The 21,542-nt window shown below is 38.0% G+C and overlaps 1 protein-coding gene across 1 annotated transcript in view; it reads left to right on the top strand.

The window, feature by feature from the left end:
* The window catches only part of NEBL (nebulette), a 379,293-nt gene that overhangs the window by 194,794 nt on the left and 162,957 nt on the right, over positions 1 to 21,542 (top strand). The window contains exon 4 of the mRNA XM_056114776.1: positions 15,907 to 16,014. Within this exon, the coding sequence (XP_055970751.1) occupies positions 15,907 to 16,014 (108 nt within the window). The remainder of the gene's footprint in view (positions 1 to 15,906; positions 16,015 to 21,542) is intronic.

The raw sequence follows: 21,542 nt of genomic DNA, 5'->3' as shown, positions 1-21,542 counted from the left end.
ATTTTTTTTTTGACAAACACAATTTCCCTTATCTGTTCCTGAGCAGATACTGGAGACAAGGAGGAAAATTTAACTTGAGTTACAGATAAAGCCAGAGATATATTTTGTATTCCTTGCATGCCACTCTGGAATGAAGAAATGGTATTTTGACTCTTGAAAATGTGCTTGGGCAAAGGATGGTTGCCCAGGACTTTCGAAGATCCCATTCTGATGTTTGTGTTCTGTTTGCCTTTTAAGTTTAAATGCCATTGAACCTGACAAACGCCACTGATTTTGCAATGTTTTTCACCCCTGGTGAGGACCCTTTTGATTGCTTCAATCTCCGCTGGAAGAATTGAAGTGATGCTGGTCTGGTGGAATCCGCCTTTATCTGGCTCAGGCTCCTCCTCCTTCTTTCTGGTCTCCCAGGCCAGGGGGCCTGCAAGTCACCATCTCCTCTCCTGCCATCACAGCTACACGGCTCTTTGTGAGGCTGTTATCAATTTCAGTGGCTATGGTTTGTTACCTCTATTTGTACTATAACTAGAAATTTGATAAGGTTATGTGCCTGTCAAATGATTTAGATGTCAGCTGGCGAGGCAGCAAAGCAAATTTGACAAGGCAAACATTGATGCTGAGAGAGGGGATGAGGATGACCTGGCAACAGAAGAAAGTAAAGTCTCTTCCAGACTCACTTTCTTTCTCTTTTAACTTTAGGTCAGTACTTTAACCTCTTTAATTTGTCCCTTCTTAAGTGAATGTGACATGGTGACTTCCGGCTTCTATCTAAAGGGCAGTGGAACAGAGGACTGCCTTTGGAGGGGGGATGCTGGCATTTAGGGAGATTGGACTTGGGGGGTTCTGATAAAAACATCTGGGGCTGGATACTTTATCTTGGACTGAAGCAGAGATTAAGGTTTTAGAAGACAAGGTTTATTAATGCCACTGTCTGTTTCCATCGGTGCCTCACAGACAGATTAATATTTTTAGCAGGTATATTTCTTTTAGGTAAATGTAAGGGCCGAGGACTTTGTAGCCTGCATGGGTTTCAGGTTCTGCAGACCAGACAATGATCTGATGAGTTTTGCTCACTTCATTGTCTCATTGAGGAATCTGTAGGATGAGTAGGTTGTTTCTTAAAGCACTTCAAAAAATTTTTTTTATTTGACTGTTTTAAATAACATCTACTGTCTGTTTTTTACAGTTCCAAATATCTTCACAGCCCACATTGAATCCATAGCTTTTGTTTGGCTTCTCCCTAAACAGAAAAAAACCTTCATGCCATTAGGTTGAGCAGTAGTTGCTCTGTTAAATGTTAACATGACCAGGAGATGTTGAGGAGTTGGAAGAATGCTTCTAGTATTTTGTCACTTGGATTTGTGAAGTGATGGGATGAGTGTAGGTATTCAAGTGTAATATCCCCCAAGAAGAGTTTTACTGAGTTCTGCAAGCACAAAGAAATAATGAATTTATATTCGGGGTAGTTTTGTTTGAGTTTATTTAAAGAAACGAAACACACACACAATCCCTATAATAGCTCTTGCTACTGAAGTATTGATGGTGCTGACAAAGAGAAAACTCAGACCAGATGGTTTCCAAACAGTGGAACCACCTGGCTCTTTGGCAATGCCAGTGTATTCCTGCTTCTCAAATAGCTGTGCTCTCATGGGCTGTGAAATGTGTAAGTGAGACATGAACTTCAGCAGAACACTATTCCTGAATTAGGATTATTCAAGAGATTAAAGCATTTCTGTGTCTACTCAAACTGGCTCCTCTTTACAACTTTCACCCTCTTTAGAGTCCTTTTCCACTCCTTTCTTGTTTTTCTTTGTGATGATAAAATCCAGTCCTTTTTTATTTCTCCGTTACTAAGAAATATTAATTCTGTAGAGAGTAAAGAAAGGTCCATAGTCTGTTTGGGAAACCGACTCACGAGGACTTGTTTTCAAAGCAAGTTGAGGTTCTTGGGTCAAAAAGGGAAGAACGTATCTTAATACCTGTCACACCAGAAAATTACACTGAGTTGTGATACTTGGAACGTCACAGAAATGCAATCAAGGCAATGTATTAATGGATGTACAGACTTATGGAGTGGTTTTTCTAATTATGTAGTTAAATTTGAACTTTTGAATTTTCTTGAATTATTTTGCATCTAATCTTTTTCTGAGAAATTAGTTAATTGAAAACTAGAATATAAATAATTCACAAACTTTCCTGAGTTAGTACAAGAAGATGGAACTTATTTTAAAGTTTCATTTTGAAGTAGTTTCCCTGGTTATTTTCCCACTCATTTGGTGAAGACCTGCTGAATACTTGATAATGTGTTTAACCAGTCAAGATCTAGTACCAGCTAATGTATGTAACCTAGATGCAAGGAGTGATGAAATCATGCCATTTGCTGCAATATGGTTGGAACTGGAAGATAGTGTGTTGAGTAAAGTAAGCCAGAAGAAGAAAGACAAAAAGGATGATCTCACTTATTTGTGGTAAATAGATTACTGGGTAAGAAAATGTATTGTAGTCAAAGGGGGATGCTCAGATCATTCTCAATCCCATTGTTTAGAGAGAAGACAGAGAAGGAAAGAAATCAAGGGGAGAAGAAGAGAACTAGTCATAATGGGTTAATAGGCTTTGGGGCTTTAGTTATACCAGTGATATGAGTGAGGGTAGAGCCTTATACCCAGAATACAGACTCAAGAGAACTTGAATTTGTTCCTTAGATCCATGAGATCTAAGTTGCAACCACTGAAACTTTGTAATGTGCCCATCAAGTTGACAGGTGGGGATGGAGAGGGAGTTGGGATGGGGAGGGAATCTGGGAACACTGCTGGAGGGAAGTTAACATTGATGGAGGAATTGGTTTTGAATTATTTTATATCTAAAATGCAACTATCAGTATATTTGTAAATCATGGCTCTTTAATAATAATTTTTTAAAAAAGAATCATTTCAGACAATTTAAGATAATACACTGTTATTTCAAATCGAATCTTCTAATGAAATAATGGCATATTCTCATTATAATTCTGTTTCAAACTAAGTGAAAGTCATTGAGTTTTGCAAATTATTTGATAGACTGGTAGGGTAGAAAGAACAAAGGCTTGAGGGACAACAAACCTAGGTTTGAATCCTTATTCTCCTGCTCATCAGATTAGAGAAGTCTGAGCTACTAAGATCTTGTTTCCTTTTTTAAAAGGCTGGATCAGTTGGCCATTCCCACCAGCAATGGATGAGAGTCCTTTTCTCCTCACATCTGTGCCAGCACTGGCTGTTCTTGGTTGGTTTTTTTTTTTTTTTTGATGTGTGCCAGTCTCTGTGGAGTGAGATGATCTCAACTGTTGTTTTGCATTTCCCTAATGATTAGTGATAAATTTTTTTCACGTGCTTTTGGCCACTTGAATTTGTTCTTTGAGGAAGTTTCTGTTAATTTCTTCTCCCCATTTTTTTTTCCTGGGTTTGGATTTTTTTCTAGTAAAGTTCTGCCGGTGCTTTATATATCTTTGTATCCTGGTCATCATTTTCTTTGAGGTGCAGAAGATTCCTTGTTAATATAGTACCATTTGTTTATCTTTGCTTCTACTTGCTTTGTCTGTGGTTTTCATCCTTGAAGATGCCTCTAGCTTCAATGTCATGGAGCGTTCTACCTAAATTTTCTTCTGTGTACCTTATAAATTCAGGTCTGATCTTGAGGCTCTTCATTCATTTTGATTAGACTTCTGTGCATAGAGTTAGAAAGAGGCCTGAGTTAATGTTTTTTTTTTTATTTTTGCATGTTGCTGCCCATTTTTCCCAGAAGCCCTTATTAAGATCCTTACTCTATTATTTTTGTTCCTTTATTGGAGATTAATTGATCCTATACATGAGGGTCTGTCTTGGCATATTCAACACTATTCCTTTGATCTGAGGGTCTGCCTTTATTCCAATATCATGATGTTTTAATTAGTACCACTTTGTAGTACAGTTTGAAGATGGGGAAAGTTGTGCCTCATATGGACATTTCTCTAAAAACTAGACACTGAGCTTTCATACTACGCAGCAATATTGTTCCTCAGAATATACTGAAGGGTCTCGAAAACATAATGCAGAAAAGGCATCTGCACTCCTATGTTCATTGCAGCACTATCCACATTTGCCAGAATCTGGAACCAGCACAAGTGCCTGGAAACAGATGACTAGGTAAAAAACGATGGTGCTTCTGCACAATGGAATACTATGTAGCTATTAGGAAAGATGATGTCATGAAATTTTCTTACACATGGCTGGACATGGATAGTATCATGCTGAGTGAAATGAATCACAGGGAGACCATAGAATGATCACACTCGTTCGCATGATATTACAGAACAGCATAATGTGAGAGTAATACCCAAAGACAGTAGAAACAAGGGCCAGGAAGTCTGGTCCATGGTAGGAAGTTTGTCACAAGTTGTGAGAGAGTGTTGCTGAGAGTAGTTATGACAGAAAAGAGATCATTATGACAATGATAGCTGGAAATAATTGCCGTGGGCAAGAACTGAGCGTTGAAATGAGGTAAAATGATATGCATGATAACCTTTTAGTAACTGTATTACAAACAGAGTACCTAAAAAGGGGGTGGGGGAGGAGAGAGAGAGAGAGAGAGAGAGAGAGAGAGAGAGAGAGAGAGAGAGAGAGAGAGAGGAGAATCTGCTGTGGGGCAGAGGTGGGAGGGAAACTGGTGACATTGGTGGTAGGAAATGTACACTGGTAAAGGGATGGGTGTTAGAATACCATGTATGACTGAAACCAAATCATGAACAACTTGTTAAATTTATTTTGCATTTTTGATCCCAATTTCCATATCTCCAAACATCTTGGACTCATTTGGCTAGATAGGTCATATAGGAACATGGTGCTTCCATTTTGATTTCTTTTGGAATCCCTCTCCCCCCCTCCCCCCCCCCCACACACAGCGATGCTTAGCCACTCTACTTGTGGCTCGTAGGGATCACTCCTGGTGGGGTTTGGGGTCACGATGTGTGGAGCCCGGAATCAAACCTAGGTCACCCCCATGATGCAAGGCAAAATGCCCTACCCGCTATACTACTGCTCTGGCCCCAAATATGGTGCCTCTTGAGAAAACCTAAGTGTATGGAGTGAGACCTGGGGCCATTCCTAGAAATACAGATACTTTAGGTGGACCAAGCAAGAATTTCTGTCATTTCCCACCTGTGTAATAATAGAATATCTCTTTTACAGAGTGATTTTGAGGATTAAGCAAGATAGTCTGTCAGATGCCAAAAATAACGTCTGAAGCTTTGTAGATTTTTAATAAATCATTACTTGGCAGGAGGCAACAAGCCCACATTCCTCAAAATTGACACCTGTAATCAACATGATGCTGAAATTCTTCACATCATCTTCAACACTTCTAAAATCTTTATAGGCAATGCTTGCTTTCTTGTGCAAGACCCAAATCAGTATTGAGTTGTAAGGTGACTATGTTAACAGCCTATTAAAAAGTTCCAGGAGATTTATGTCTTAACTAAAATTCTGCATTAAGGAATCATCATCGTTATTATTTTACACTAATCTTCCATCCTGAGATCCCTGGGTTTCTGTGTGTAGGGAAAGCAGTCTGTCAGGGACGCTGTCCTTACAGACAGCGGTCTGTATTTTAAGTATCATGCAAGTAAGTGGCTTTTTTCTTTCACATCCTATGGGCTCATTTTTTTCTGTACTACAGTTTTTAGTTTACTTTTTTTCAGTTTTGTACAAGATGGAGTGGTATATTTTCATAGAGAAAATCAGTGGTGTTGCCTGGTGGTTAGTGCCAGCGCAGGTGTGGGTGGTTAGAAAGAACACGCTTAATGATCGGTGTGTTGGGATGCAGACGTGTGTAAGAAAAGGGAGAGCCAGCTGTCATGTTCGTCAGTTGAGATTGCTATTCAGGGAAGGTTATTTTCACTTCTCTGACTGTTTGGGGGTTTGCTCAGCTTTGTTTGTTTATATTTTCACGATTCTTGACTTTATTATTATTTTTTTTTCTTCACCTACTTTGGATGAACTTTCTTTGCTGGATGAGTGATTTCCTAATTACTTCTTTCCTAACTGGAAATTACCCATGTCCTCTTTCTACATAATTCAGAATATGCACAGGATAATGTTTCCTATAGTAATATATTATCTTCTCCTTAATTTAACCTTGCAGGATATCGTTTGGTTCAAAATCATTTCAATAATATTCCTCTCGCTGTGGGAATTAGGCTGTTATATTTAAAAATCATGATTCTGTAATGGGCTGAGCCTGGTTCTCTTTAAAGGATTAATTGTTAAGTGAACACATGGCCAGAAATCAAAATTCAAAAATTATATGCTTATGAAATGTTGTTTTAGAAGTCACATGATATGGTAAATCAGTCACGATCTATAAGTCAATTACGCTTCAGCACTGCATCAGATATTAGAATATTATTTTTTTTTGCCTTGTTGGTATCTGAATAGGTAATTGGATGATACTTTAGTTTCCTGAAAAAGATAATCGTCATCACCAAATACTTAGCTACTCCCCAGAGTAATTTATAAATCATTGGTAGAATTTATTCAAAATAGAACATCTTTCTATTTTGAAACTTGTGGTGAAAATATGCACTATATACTTAAGCTGCAATTTTTTTCATTATGAATTTAGAATGAATTTTTTCAGCAGTATCATTATTTTGGCAGCAGTGACCTACCACCACTCTAACTGGATCAACCAGCAGACACTTGATACAGGCTGGAAGCATAGTATAGCCTTGCACATGGCCAACCTGGTTTCGATTTACGACACTCCACATGGCTCACTGATCCCCACTGGAGTGATCGCTGAGCACAGAGCTAGAAGTAAGTGCTGAACACAGGTGTGGCCCAACTGTCTCCTTCATCCAGCCCCGGTTCGATTACTCCGCCCCTCTCAGTGAGCCCGGCAAGCTACCGAGAGTATCTCGCCCGCATGGCAAAGCCTGCCAAGCTCCCCATGACATATTCCATATGCCAAACACAGTAACAACAAGTTTCACTATGGAGATGTTACTGGGCCCGCTCAGCAAATCAACTAGAACAGCGGGAGGACAGTGCTACAGCGCTATTTAGTATCCATGGATTACAAAGTTATTCATGATTGGATTTAAGGCATGCATTGTTTCAACACCAGTCCCTTTATCAGTGTCTACTTCTCTCAACCAGTGCCCCCTGTTTCCCTCCCGCCCACCAGCCTGCCTATGACAGGCACTCAACAAACAAACAAACAAAGAAACAAACAACTTTTGGTACTATGGTTTGTAATACTGTTACTGAAAGGGGTTTCATGTGTGACTTTCTACCACTACCTTTTAGTCCCCATTGACCACGTCCCTCCACTATTTTTGTAGTGTTCTCTCCCCTGTCCTATTTCCTGCCCCCACACCCCTTATGCTTCCTACTGAAAACCAATTCTCATGTTGTTTCTGTTGCCCTCGGGCACTTGTTATTATCCTTATATGATTTATTTCCTGCATATGAAAGGAAAACTTGAATTTTTTTCTTTTGAAAGAAATAGCTAGTGGCCAGAGAGCTCAGGTTCAACCCCTGGCACCCTGTGGTCCCCTGAGCACCACTGGAGCTCAGAGCTGGAAGTAACCCTGACCACTTCCGGGTGTGGCACCAAAGCCAAATCAAACCAGCAAGAAAAATGCAAGAGAAACAAGTCTGGACTGTATTAAACATCTTTGAGTGATAGTTTCTGTCCATTTTGTGACACCACAGGGTCCAGGGCAGATCATGAGCAAGCTAATACTTTCTCAAGCAGATCTGCCAGCCTCCCCCAACTAAGAAACGTTCCATTGGTTCCACATTCCTACAGCTTATATATGACATTGATTTTATTTTAATTAATTTTTTTCATGAAGGCACCATGATTTACAAAGTTATTTATAGCTGAGTTTGAGGCATGCACTGTTCTAACACCAATCCCATCACCAGTGTAAACTTCTACTGCTGTCCCCAAGTTCTTTCCTTCCCCCCACCTCATCACATCTGTCACCTTGACAGGCACATTTTTAGGTTTGATTGTTGTAGTTTGGATCTCATCTTTTTTATTGCTGGCTCTGTGGTTTTGATATATAGATAGATGTGCCATATTTCTCTATCACCAACGTGTCCCACCCATGTTACCTCCCATTCACATCTTACTTTCCTCTTTTATTTCCTTCCTTTTCTGTCCTAATTTCTATAATCCAGGCAATGGAGTATAACTTTTGATACCTTGCAGTCCCTTGTCCTTTTATTCTATATACTACATATAAGTGAGATCATCCAGTATTTGTCTTTCTTCTTCTGACTTATTTTGCTTAATATGACATCTTTCATTTCCATCCAGATTTCAGAGAATTGCATGATTTCATCCTTCCTTGCAGCTACACAGTATTACATTGTGCATATATACACCACACCTTCATTATCCATTCACCCCTTGTTGGACACCTACGCTAATTCCATATCCTCGCTGTTGTGTTAACTGCGGTAATGAATAATAGTGTGCATATGTCCTTTTGGATGACGGTTGTTGTGAATGGTACATTGGTTTCATCCTGTTTGTACTTGTTATTATTGTTTACAGTTTTTTAAATTGTCAGATGAATTGGAAAAGAATGGGGAAATGCAGAGAGAACTTTCGCTCTATTAGCTCTACCACCTTCAGAAGTCCCATCTTTATCTATAAAATGGGCATTACAATGTGAACATGCTGCATTCTGCTGGAGATGCTTTAGGTCATAGCCTATCTAAAATTTCATTTTCTTTACTATGTACTCTTAAGATCTTCCAAAGAGTGAAGAAGCAGCAAGTGGAGTGGGTACAATGCTTGGTACAATACTGGGAGAAGGAGACACTCTCTAGATGTAGTGGTTTTCATTCTCAGGTACAGACTGGCTGGGGTCATGGACCTGTGGTTGAAAACCAGTGCATGCTTTTCACTTCTGGGCTGAGGAAACCAATGTGCACACACGGACACTGAGTGGTAAACAGCTTGACACATGAGCTATTGACCCTTCCCAGGCTGGCTCTACTTCCCTGCTGTATAAAATGCTGAGTGCAAGTGCTAGCAGGTAGTCAACAAGATACAAGACCTAGAGTTGTCCCAGAAGGGCTGCTCGTATTGTATTATAATTTTGTTTGTTTCTGGTTTGGGAAATGCCTGGGATTAAACCAGGGTTGGCCGCATGTAAGGCAAGCACCTTAACCCCCGAACCACTTTTCTGGGCTTCAGTTTTACTTATTTTTAGAAATAGGAGAAGACTGAGGCCCAAAGAGAGTTAGAAACCTGTTCAAGGCCAATCAGCTAATAGGATATAGAGTCAAGGACCTACAACCAGTAGTCAAACTTTTTTTTTTTTCCTGAGCAGGTTGCTCCCAAGCAATGCTCAGGAGACCTGAGGGTTTTGCTTGTGATCCCCTGTAGGTAAGAGCAAGGATCTGAGCATGTGATATTGTCACCAGTGGTGCTGGAGCCTCCAGTAGAAACACCTCATGGTGTTAGTGGACCATGTGGTGCCGGGAATCAAACCTTACCAGGCATCTGCCTAAAATGCTCTATTGTCTTCTGGTCCTGAGTGTTTAAATTCTTGAACCTGAATGGTTAACCTCATTAATTATTAAATTTAGGTCTTAGAGATGATTTTAAATGATCATAGCTTACTGAGAAATTGAGTTGTGCTTTGTATGTATTCAGAGTATTTTTTCTGGTATAAATTTAGATTTCAATTTATACTACAACTGTACCTCATGGTGTTTCACTAATAAAAATCTAAAAAAAATTTAGATTTCAATTTTTGTTTTTTTTGAGGAAGCCTGAATTTTATAAAGTTGAATTGTCAACATACATTGGGCAAGTCTGTAAGTGTCATTAAGTAGCTTTGGGAATGCTTTGATAGCTAATTTAGAGCTTAGAAATCTATGACAATTATTTAAATTCTTTTAATGATATTTAAAAGACAATTTAAATTTATTTTATTTAATTAACCATAAATGGACCACTTATCAGGATAATTTATGAAAAAGCAAATTTACTTTTAAACTAATTTGTCTTAACATTTGTAAGAATGAACTTCAACTTGAGAAAAAAATCTGTTAAACAGATTTTCCTTTATACTTTTAAAATTCCCATCTAGCGTTGTAAAATTAACCAATTTTCTGCCTGCTAGGCTTTTACAAAGTGAAAAACTTAATAGTAATCAATCATGAAATAGTAATTAGGTTTTTAATATCTGCTTAGCATCAAGAAAAACAGAAAAAAAGCATCTGCCTGCATTCTCCAGCACTTTAAAATTTCCAAGCCAGTACGTCACTGAGTGCCAAATTCTGCAGGTTAAGCTGATAATTTTGCATATTGTTGAAAAATAATGACACCCTCACTGTCTCTGCTGAAAGAAATATAAGCTATCTTTCATGCCCTTGGTTTACTTGTATCTGACATCAGATGAAAACTTTATTTTATTTTTGGTTCTATTAGGCCATTCCTGGAATTGCTCAGGGCTTACTCCTGGTCCTGTGCTCAGGAATCACTCCTGATGAGGCTTATGGTGCTGGGGATTCAACAGGGATCAGTTGTGTGCAAGGCTAGTGCCTTACCCAGTGTACCGTATCTCTGGCTTCTGGAAACTTTTAACCATATGAAATAAAGCACAAAAACTAGCATGAGATTTCAGTAAACATTCCTGTAGATTTCAGGCTCCATGAAACATAGTCTGAGAAGATAAAGTGCTTTAATTCTCAATATTTCTTTTGTTTCTGCCCCTAAGCTTCTTTCCTATCTTCTCCCAGCTTCCTTTTATCCCTCTGGTTTATTGTGAAGGAAAGAGAAATGGTACTGCTACTGTTCCACCTTAATCCAAGTTTAGAATTTTTTTTTTTTTGCAGCACATTGTCACACTCTATTTTTTCTATTTTTGCTTTAATTCAGTATTTGTCAGTATAGTTCTTCATTAAGAGACTTAGAGTAACTAATTTAAATTTCTGCATATGGATGCCACAGGTTATTTCACTTGGCCTTTCTGGAAAAACCAAAGACTTGGGCTGGGCATATGGCTCAATAGTAAAGCACACGTTTAGCATGTATGAGGCCTTAGGTTTGATCCTGAACCCCAATAACTGTCTCCCAGAGCACTACCAGAAGTACCTGAAATCCCACAAAACCCACCCAACAAACTGTAAAACCATCATGCATTTTCAAGCTGAATTAAAATCTTGGTGGAATTTCTGGTTCCATATTTTTCTCATCTCCCACTCCTGATTTTTGTTTAACTTGTGTAAGCCTCATGCTCCCCATCTGGACTCTAAAAAAACTCTTCCTCCTCTTTCTTTGAGCATTTTTGGGAAGAATAATTGATAAGAACGAAAAAAATTATGTCAAGTCCATGTGAGGATGGAAAGATCATTGTGTCTGAGTCTGTTTTCCAGTTTCATTGTTTGAGCCAGAAACTGTAAAGCTCTCTGGTCTCCTTCCACTACCCCCCCAACCCCACACGATGCTCAAGTCCTTCTCCCCTCTCTGCCAAGAGTGTTTACATTCATCACTTTTCCACCTGAACAATGTTCATTCTTATGCATTCATGTTGATATAGTTCACTTATTTTCACTCATGGATGATAGGACATTTTATGACTATACAACAATGGATTCTGTCAAGGCCAGGGAAAACAGGGGTTAGGAAGACTGGTCAGTGGTTGGAACTAACCACAAGAGTGTGTGGGGCTGAGGGTAGGTAAGATAGAGAAGAGACCAGTGTAACAATAATAGCTGGGAATAATCCCACTGGACAAGATCTGAGTGTTAAAAGTAGGTAAGGGATATTCTTGAGAACCTTTCAGTATCAGTATTGAAAACCACAATGCCCAAGGGGGGGGGGAGAGAGAAATAAGGGGGGAGAGAGACAGAGAGAGAGAAAGAAGAGAGAGGTGGAAAGTGCCTGCCATAGAGGCAGGTGGGGATTGGGGTGATGGGAGGGAACCTGGGGACACGGGTGCTGGGAAATGTACACTGATGGAGAGATGGGTGCTGGAATACTGTATGACTTAAATCCAATCATGAACATTGGGTTCCTTCTCCTGTGGATAGAAATTTAGGCTGTTGTCAATATTTTTGGTAGCATAAGCAGTGTGATAGAGATATGTTGGTCTGTGTGCCTAGAATACTCGAGGTCATGGGTTTCTGTGGGTTTTTGGATGTGTCTAGATTTGACTTTACAAATGAGTATTATTTAATCCCCTCTAGTTTGTTGTTTAACAGCTCACCAGCCTTTGGTTCCACTTGATTTCCTTCTTCCCAAGCATGGTCTATCTTTGGTCTTATTTTATTTATCGTTTTATATTCATAATTAGATGGAATGTATAACCTTCGGAAAGAAATATTATATCTCAGAATTAGCATATATCTCATCTTGCATTCTCACCATTTTGCTTTTACTTTTTAGTTACTTGAGTTTTATGCTTTTTTTTTAAAAAAAAAACTGGGTCAGAACCACCTCAGCTTCTAGACTCTTTCTCTGTGTAAAATGATTGATACTGGCTGATGCCTTCAACCACCAAATATCAGTGAGCACACATGCTTAGCAAAAAAGCCTGTTCTGAGGCAACAGGAATGTTTTTTGAGATTAAGAGAGAGGAAATGAAGATGAGCTAACCACCTACGAAAGGCATGTCCCGGCCTGATATTTTCACAGTTACTTTTTTCAACCCTTCAAACATTATGAAGCTCACCACCTTAATTATTTTCTTTCCCCTTTATATAGCTAGCTGGGGATTAGGAGTGTTAAAGTGTTTAGAACAAATTAAGATCACAGTCCAGAATTAGGGTTTGAATTTAGAGCTTTTGATTCCTGATTAGGGTGTTAGTGTTTGCCACGGGAACATAAATTAATAAAAAAATTTTTTTTAGTTGTTACCAGAATCTGTACTTAGGAGGAAACTGGTTCAGAGAAGCTTTGAGTGGGACAGTTGGCATGAAACGAGAATTCTAGACTCTTAATAACTCAAACCATGCTTCTTCTCTGATTTGTGCAAACTCTTAAATCTTGTGTCTGTCACAAATAGAAAGAGTTGGAGCCCAAATAGAAAAGTGAAGTAATTAGCACACTGCTATTTACCAGTACCCTTGCTTAAATATATGGGTACATTTTAGATGCAAGAGAGTGTGTTAATCAGAATAGTTTTGGTTTGATAAGGTGGAGAATTACTAGTTGATTAATTGACAAGCTTGGATATCTGCCTGTCTTTGGAAAGAGTTTGATCTTGGCCTCCATAAGTCTTCTGGAGTTTTTTTCCGATCTCTTGCTTTGCTTGCCTCTGTCAGTGGCAAGAGCTTACTAACCCAGACAGGCCAGACAGAAATGAACTTCTGAACTTCCTGCCAAAGTCCCATTGGATTCATGGGCACGTACTCAGTTGTATTTGGGTCAGTATGGGTCCATTTCTGGGTTGCTCCTGAATGGGTTGCTTCTTTGATGGGTTCATGTTGTAAGGCAAAGAGGACATATGAGATTGGGGGAATAATCCTTTCTCCTTGGTCCTATGCTCTATTCTTATGTCCACTCGCCTCTCAGAATCAGACTCAGCATGCGTGTCTAATGATCACATTTAACATTTAAAGTTAGATCTAAGTTGAGAAAGAGGGTGTGAGTGGATAAGAGTGTGGAAAGAGAAGGGCTTGCTGAGAGCTCACTCAAAGTCTCTCTTCAGGAAGTAAGGGTATGCAAAGTGGGTTGATGATTGGGATTTTTGGTCCTGAGGGTGTAGAAGATTTGTGGGTCACATCATAAAGCATCTCCTAAAATTCTTTGGGACAGTTACAAAGATGAGATTTCATATTCTTCCAAACTAGTTTCTTCATTAGGTACATCCTAATCAGGTGATTCTTTTGGTTTGTTTGTTTTTATTTGGGGGCCACAGCCAATGGTTGCTTAGGATTTACCTTAGGTTCTGACCTCACAGATCACTCCTGGCAGGGCTCAGGAAACCATATGTGATGCTGGAGATCTAACCCGGGTCCACCATATGCAAAGGCATTGTTCTGTCCAGTTCCAACATGATTCTTATGTGTGAACATTGACAAGATGATGGAATGGTATTCAGCTAAAATGTCATAATTCTGAGATGGGATGCTTTTTCTTTCTTTGGAAGTTACCATTAAAATTAAACCAAACTCATACCACTCTTGAAAGGAATATGTGATAGTATCTTTTCTGAGAGTCTGCTCTCAAGGTTGAAACTCAGCTCACAGAATTTTCTTCTTCTTCATGACTTTTGCTAGAAAAGCTTGTCATCTTTCTTGTATTATTTTTGCTTCTCAGCACCCTAGTACTTATTTCAAGCAAAGCTAACTTGCTTGCTTGCTTAGTTAGGCATAAAACATGGGAGGGAACCATGTGTGTGCTCCTCTTTGCACATGCTGAAAGACAGAGGCAGAGGGCTTATCTCAGGTCACCCTTTCTGGAGAAGAAAAACCATAATCATTTGTGAGACCTTTATGAAAATGACTCAAAGAAAGGATTTGTATACTTCTGTTCATTGTAATGAAACTGTGGAGACAAAATCAGATATTACTAAAAATGAGATTCTTAAATGTGATAGAGAAGCTAGATTGTTCGGTTTATTGCCACTTAGGATATATATATATATATATATATATATGTGTGTGTGTGTGTGTGTGTGTGTGTGTGTGTGTGTTTAATTTTTTCCCTAAGCTTTTCTTGTCTCAAGGTCAGTAGTAGTTGAGAGAATTGTGTACTTGTGTACTTAAATATAAATAGGACTCTCCCAGAGAAGTCATTCTGTGCTGAACTAAGCAGAGTTCTCAGATTATATAGAAAGTTACTTTTCTGTATTCTCATTAGTTCCTTAAATGTTACTTATTGATTTAAGCATTCATTAGATACTGATATTTATGAATGTAATTTTGGGATTATATGGGTTACAAAAATGTTTTCGTATTTCTAGCTCTATAGGCATTTAAAGAAAGAAGAACAGTGACAGTGATGTAACCGTTTCAGTCATTAATAAGCAGAACATTTAACTGCCTCGACAACTATTGCCATTATGCTAATAATAGGAGATAGGTCTCTAGGAAGATTAGGCATTAGCTATTCCATTCCCCAGAGGAAACTGTAAAATTTGGCTTCACTGGGTTGTAATTAGAAGAGATATTTAAATACCGAAGACATTTTAGGTACCTCAGTACACAGTATGCTGGCCCATGTGCTTAAAGCCTTTTAATCTCTAGGTGTGGTCTGTTTTATAAATATTTCCAAAAACATTTGCATACTTGACATTTGGCGATACAGCCTTGTCTAATCTTATCCATATGCTTTGTCTTATGAGATTGAACGAAAACTTTGTGCGAAGGGGGCGCCCGGCGGCTTTTGTACGGCTCCCTCCCCCACAGAGCAGTCCAAACCCCAAAAGATGCCTTGTCATTCATGATGGGATGGCCGGGGAGCAGAGGATTTCGCCTTCTCTCCTTTCCCTTCATCTTCCTTTAGCCGACAGCTGTGAATCAGAATAACTATCACAGATCTCTCTTTGCTTGCTGGGGGCGGGTGTGTGTGTGTGTGTGTGTGTGTGTGTGTGTGTGTGTGTGTGTGTGTGTATGTGTGTAAACATTTAAAGCCATCCACAGTGATATTTCGATAGTGTGACTGCATGGTCCTTGCTGCCTTTCTTACAGAATAAAAGCCAGAGGCAGGGTGCTAACCCACCTAAAGCGCCACTCAGCCCTGTTGCCGGGATACGAACCAGTGTCCCACCAGCCCTGCCCAGTCTCCTCCTACAGAGAAGTTGTACTCGGGGCTTTGTGTCCAATGCTAGCAGTTTCTTTGGCCTTGGCCTTTCCTGAGTGGGATTTGTGGTTCCTCCGTTTAATTTTGCTTTTTTTTTTTTATCTTTGACCCTCACTTTCTTAGGTCAAGTACAAAAGAGACTTTGAAGAAAGCAAAGGGAGGGGTTTTAGCATTGTCACGGACACACCTGAACTGCAGAGACTGAAGAGGACCCAGGAACAAATCAGCAACGTAGGTGACCTGTGTTTCAGTAGCTTATGGCCTCAAGTGGTGTTTGTGGCTGAGAAAGTGAGACAGAGTGATTTGGGAGGCTTGTGTCGATGGGATGGGACAATGATGGTGTACTCAGGATCTGCGCCAAGTTCATTTTCCCATGATTCCGTCACAGCTCTTGATCGCCCCTCCCCCCACACCACTTGAATAAGCAGGATGATGCATACGAATATGCCAGACACAGTAACAACAAAGCCTCCAATGGAGACGTTACTGGGCTCGCTCGACCATACGAATGCAGAAGTTATTTAATTACATGGTTTTATTTAGTAAATGTGTTTAGTAAATGAATTTAATTAAATGACACACATTCACAAACACCTTCCTGGCCTTTGAAAGCAGTTACTTCAATTTAGCATCTTATTCCATCTTGAATAGTTCTCAGATTTTGAATTTGTCCAAACTCGGACTGTCCAAGAGTGCTGGGGATGTGGCTTAGTGGCAGAGCATCTGCCATGCATATAGAAGACTTGGGTCAGATCCCCAGCACTGAGAAAATGCAAAATGCATAAACCCTGGTAGTTAATTTTTTTTTTTTTTACTATGGATGAGGTTATAAACTCTACATGTAAAGTGAAATATCTGGAGAAATCTCATAGTTTCTAATTTTATGTTTATTAGATTTCACTTCAGATATTTGTTGAAATGACATATTACATTTAAGTTTTGAAATATTCGCATATAAATGAATTTGCTTTGGATTTGAAAGCTGCATCCCATTCAGAAATGTATTTTTCTAGGAAAAAAAATACAATAGAAATTTAAAAATGTTAATAGGCACCAAAAAGTGTTAATTCAGTGCTTAATAGAAGGTGTATGAGTAGCTCTTAGTTTTGTAGTTCTTACTTTTAATTATGTTTCTCCAAAAGTATTATATAAGCTATGCCAAGATGTATTTTTCCAGAAGAAGTTGACTCAATGTTAGGTATCCAAGAGGAAACATGAGTAAAAATAAACAACTATGTGCATAATATTAAAAAATATGAGCATATGTGCAAGATTCATACTATTTTTCATCAGCAGTGTATTTTGTGTGCCTCTCTTTACAGCCACTAATGTGTATACATCTACATGTTATAAGTAATGCAGCCTTTATTTCCAAGATGTTGAATTAAGTGGTTTTAAACTTGCTGATATTTGGCTTTCATTATTGTGTGTATGTGTGTGTGTGTGTATATAAAATTATTTGTTGATAGATTGTGTATGTCCTTTGAGAAAAATTTTTATTTCTTAAAATTTAGATATTTTAGACAAGAATTGTTTTATATTTAAGAGAATCATAGGCAGTAAGAGAAAGCGGACAAAATATTTTGTTTTGCCTTAAAATATTCTGTTTTCCTCTTTTCTTGGATTTAGCCGTTATTTATATAATAGACATTTTACAAATGACGTTTTTAATTGAAGAGAAAAGGTTGAATTTAAGGATTTCTGATTATAGCCCATTCATTTTTCTAACCATGCCAACAATACACTGATCACGAATGGTTAGCTTTTTATCTTCATTCCTCTTCATTTTACCTTAAATCAAAACCTATTTTTGCCTTAAAAAGTGCAACTTAAAGGGAGGTGTTGGGGGAAAATTTACAAAGTGAAGATCTATTTCACCAGCAGTTACATTCAGTATGGTATCTTTCTTTGGATTACTTAAAACTATAGAAGTTATGCAATACAAACAAAGTTATGTCATAAATCTTCAACTGCCACAGAAATTTATTTCACAAAGAACTAAACATTTCTACTTAAGACATTCATGTGACAGCTAAGACAAGGACTGCAGTAGATCCAAAGGTAAGCCTTTTAATTTATACTCAAATTAAATCAATATTCACATTTAGTAAGAAAAGAATTGATCATTTCACCAACCTTTATCATTAGCAGGAATACACATTTTATTCAATACCAGAGGCTGCTTGCAGATCCATTCTTAATTATGCAAAATAAAAACCCTTGTCACACAGGTATGTATAAATCTCTGTTTATCATATACGTGGCAGCATACAAAGATAATGTTTAATTAAGCCTATTTTTTAGACAATGTTCTTTTTTACAAGTATAAAACTTAGGTAATATCCTAATTTTTTCCAATGGTCTTTATGTTAGCAATTGTAGTAATGTTTCAAATAGTTCTTCTAGGCATGTTGAGGCTAACTGATACTTGGGGAGCTATAAACTTTGAGATCTTCTGTTACTGTCAGGGGTTTTCTCTACTAGGAAAGAAGCTGTTAAGTATTCTGAGGGCTATTGGATTTATTATTCATTTAGAGGCTGCTTTTTCCATGACCTCATGGGGTTTTCCATATTACTCAGGGATATTTTTTTTTATTAGTGACTTGAGTTAATCAGAGGGTGATACATTGACTGGAAAAATGTTCCATTTTTCACATTACTTTCAGATAAACCAGGTACAAGTATATTGACCAACTCCAAACAGGTTATTTTGACAGTGGTCCGGATTGTCTGTTTTGAGAAGACAAAGGTTGTGCTGGAGAGACTTCAGACTTCTCCCTGGGGGTGCAGGGAAGGAATGACTTTATCCTGAAAAACTGCGAGGGTTTATATTTGAATTTTAAGTTGAATATAGGTCGATATAAGTTTTTAAAATTAAGTCAGGCTTTTTATCTTAATTTATTAAATTTTCTTCCTTTTTTTTTAAAAAAAGTTTAGTTTACTTTGAAATATCAAGTGGCTCATTCTAGGCTATCCTTAATCCCTTTTTAGACTAAAGAAAATATAAAGACATAAAACAGTGAATTTAATGGAAATCCCTAGGTGTTTTGGGTAAGATGTTATGGATGAATAGGCATTTTTGATTGCCTGTGTCTGGGTCAAGGTTATGAAATGTTTACAGTAATTCTTCTATTTGTCTAGGAGTTGAAATAATTTGGAAATGCATACTCAGATTGCATCTGTTACTGAGGTGTGGGATAGAACACACCTAGACATTAGAAATTGGATGCAATGGAAAGGTTGAGTGGGGTTATTTCTTACCTTTTTCTTTGGGCATCTATAATGACAATGTATTGAACACAGAGATTTATTAAATGCCACAATTTAAAATTCTTCTGCTATCTTACCCACTTTGTGTAGCTGCAGGAAGAATAAGGAGAGAGGCAGAATTTCAAAGTTTGCAGAATAACTGGAAAGGAACAACTGCACTCTGAAATTAATATTTTCCATATAATTCCAGAAGATGCTAATTGCCTCCCTCCACCCCCCAGGGAATAACATTCAGAAACAGCATAACAATGGCCTAGTATATTTCCACTTTTTAAAAAACTTTGATATTTAAACTTAGCGATATTTAAAAAAATTGTACAAGGAGACATTGTAGAGACATGAATTTGAGGAAGACTGTGCTTTTTTCAAAACCGTTTTTCTGTTGTCCTTATAGTCCTGGCTTGTGCTTATCTTGTAAAGGCTGTTTCTAATTCAGGCGGTCGTCACCTTCAGATTTAGATAGTGCATTCAGAATCCTGTGGAGAGAGAAGACTTGGGAGCATCAGCAGACATCTAAGGGCCTTAGTGTAGCCTCAGAAGCTTATTGATGTGTTTCATTCTCCCTGTTTACACACTAATAGGAGCTGCATTTTCAATTAACTGAGACAGTCTGTGGATAAATTGTGAAATAAAGTGGCAAAGCCCACCCCCAAGAGGCTTATATAAGCTTTTTGTTGTAGATAAAAATCTAGGTGTTTATTTTCTGATTTATTTTCAGGTAAAAGAGAAAACCCTTTAAAGAAGGGGAAAAAAAGCAAACAAACAACCTGGGTGACAAAATTCTGTATTTCAACAGATTCTCTGAAACAGTAAGTGTGCCATTATGTGATTTATCAAGATTTGTGCTTGTCTTTGACTCACAAAGGAAATAATTGTGTATGCATGTGTGCCAGAGTGTGATGTATGCCCTGGTGTGTGTGTGTGTGTGTGTGTGTGTGTGCGCGTGTAGGGGTGTGTGGGGGTGTTTGCGCGCACACACATGTACCCACATGCATCTGTGAATCTGTGTTGTTGGCTTTGGTGGAACTTTCTGGAGGCCCTTTCCTAAGATTGCTGCCACACATTTTTCACTTTTCCTATATTCTTTCCTTTACTTTGTCTAGATCTATAATTCTGAATAGTGGCAGTCCTCCCCAAATACCTTTTTACTATCATTTTTAATTGCTTACTGGTTGTCTCTAAGAAAAGTTGAGATTGAAGCTGTCTTTTAATATTGAAGGGAGTCTTTCTGTAATTTGATATTGTAATCTAATTATTTTTTGTTTTCTTGATATAGTTGCATAATTTTTCACTGACTTTTTAGAATGCAAAATAAATTATGTACCCACTAATAAGCCCATGTTGATGCTGCTGATTTGGTTCACTGAAATTTTGTGGATTAGCTTAAAAAATATTAGATTATTGGAGGTAAACACAGTCTAATAATTGAATAGCATTGTCTCTGGGCTGTTAAAAGATTTGCTTCCAAGTTAGGTAGAGTGTAAAGGGTGAGCATGAGGGTAGGGATAATTATCTAGGGATCTGGTCTCTGTTTGTAATTTAAATAAATCATTTTGACAGAGACTGACTGTGACCATGTTCAGGCTGCTGATGGTGTGAAATTGAGTTGTATGGTGGACAGAAGACAAGCAGTCACGAGAAATCCCCAAAGGCAAAATTTGTTATGTAATTGGGTCAACTCACGCATGAGAAATGCATACTAATTGTAAATTGGAAGCAAGATTATAGTGTATGAGGCAATTAGGTCTTCTATGAACCCCCACAACTGACACTGAAGATTTTTTTTTCTTTTTGTGTTAGCCAATGTTTAAAAAGGAGACTTTGTTGTTATTGAAGGTAGAAACGGTAAAAGTCACTCCATGTTGATTTCTTGGTATGAGTCCTTATATCAGAAGCATGATGATTGTCTAGGGTGAAAATCATATGAAAGTTTCTGATTTTGAGTACTAATGAGTAGTATACCGAGTAACCTAAAAAAAAAACTGAATCACATTTTTGTTATAACTTGGTTGATTAATATAAATAATCACTTATGAAGCTCTAGTTTGGATATAAGCCCTTTCAGGCCAGTATTTTCACTGAATGAATTTATATGTTACTTCAGTGAACTGGTTTCCAGTGTGTTTTAACAGTAATTGATTCCCAAAGAAGAGTGGGCCAGTAGCATTATCTTTAAAAATATAAATCAAATAATTAAAGTGTAAGGCACTAATACATCTTTTTGTTATAATATCTAATTTGTGTACAAATACGCTATTTGTTTTGAAACACTTTGTCATACCCAGTCTAATTAGACCTTCTGAACAGCCTCTCCTCAGGGAAAGTATTTCTAGGAGGAATACATATACTTTCATGAGAAAGTGTATGGAAAATTACCTCTCGGCCTTTCATTTCCAAATTGTGGTTTCCCATACACTTGGTTTTGCTTTATTTTTCCACGTAGGGTGGAACTTCAAAGATCGATCTCTCCTTTTATCCTCAATATTTTA

This window comes from Sorex fumeus, unplaced genomic scaffold (genome assembly GCF_029834395.1).
Source record: "Sorex fumeus unplaced genomic scaffold, SorFum_2.1 ptg000026l, whole genome shotgun sequence".
Lineage (NCBI taxonomy): Eukaryota > Metazoa > Chordata > Mammalia > Eulipotyphla > Soricidae > Sorex > Sorex fumeus.
The sequence above is the reverse complement of the archived record's forward strand: the minus strand, read 5'-3'. Positions and strand labels throughout refer to the sequence as shown.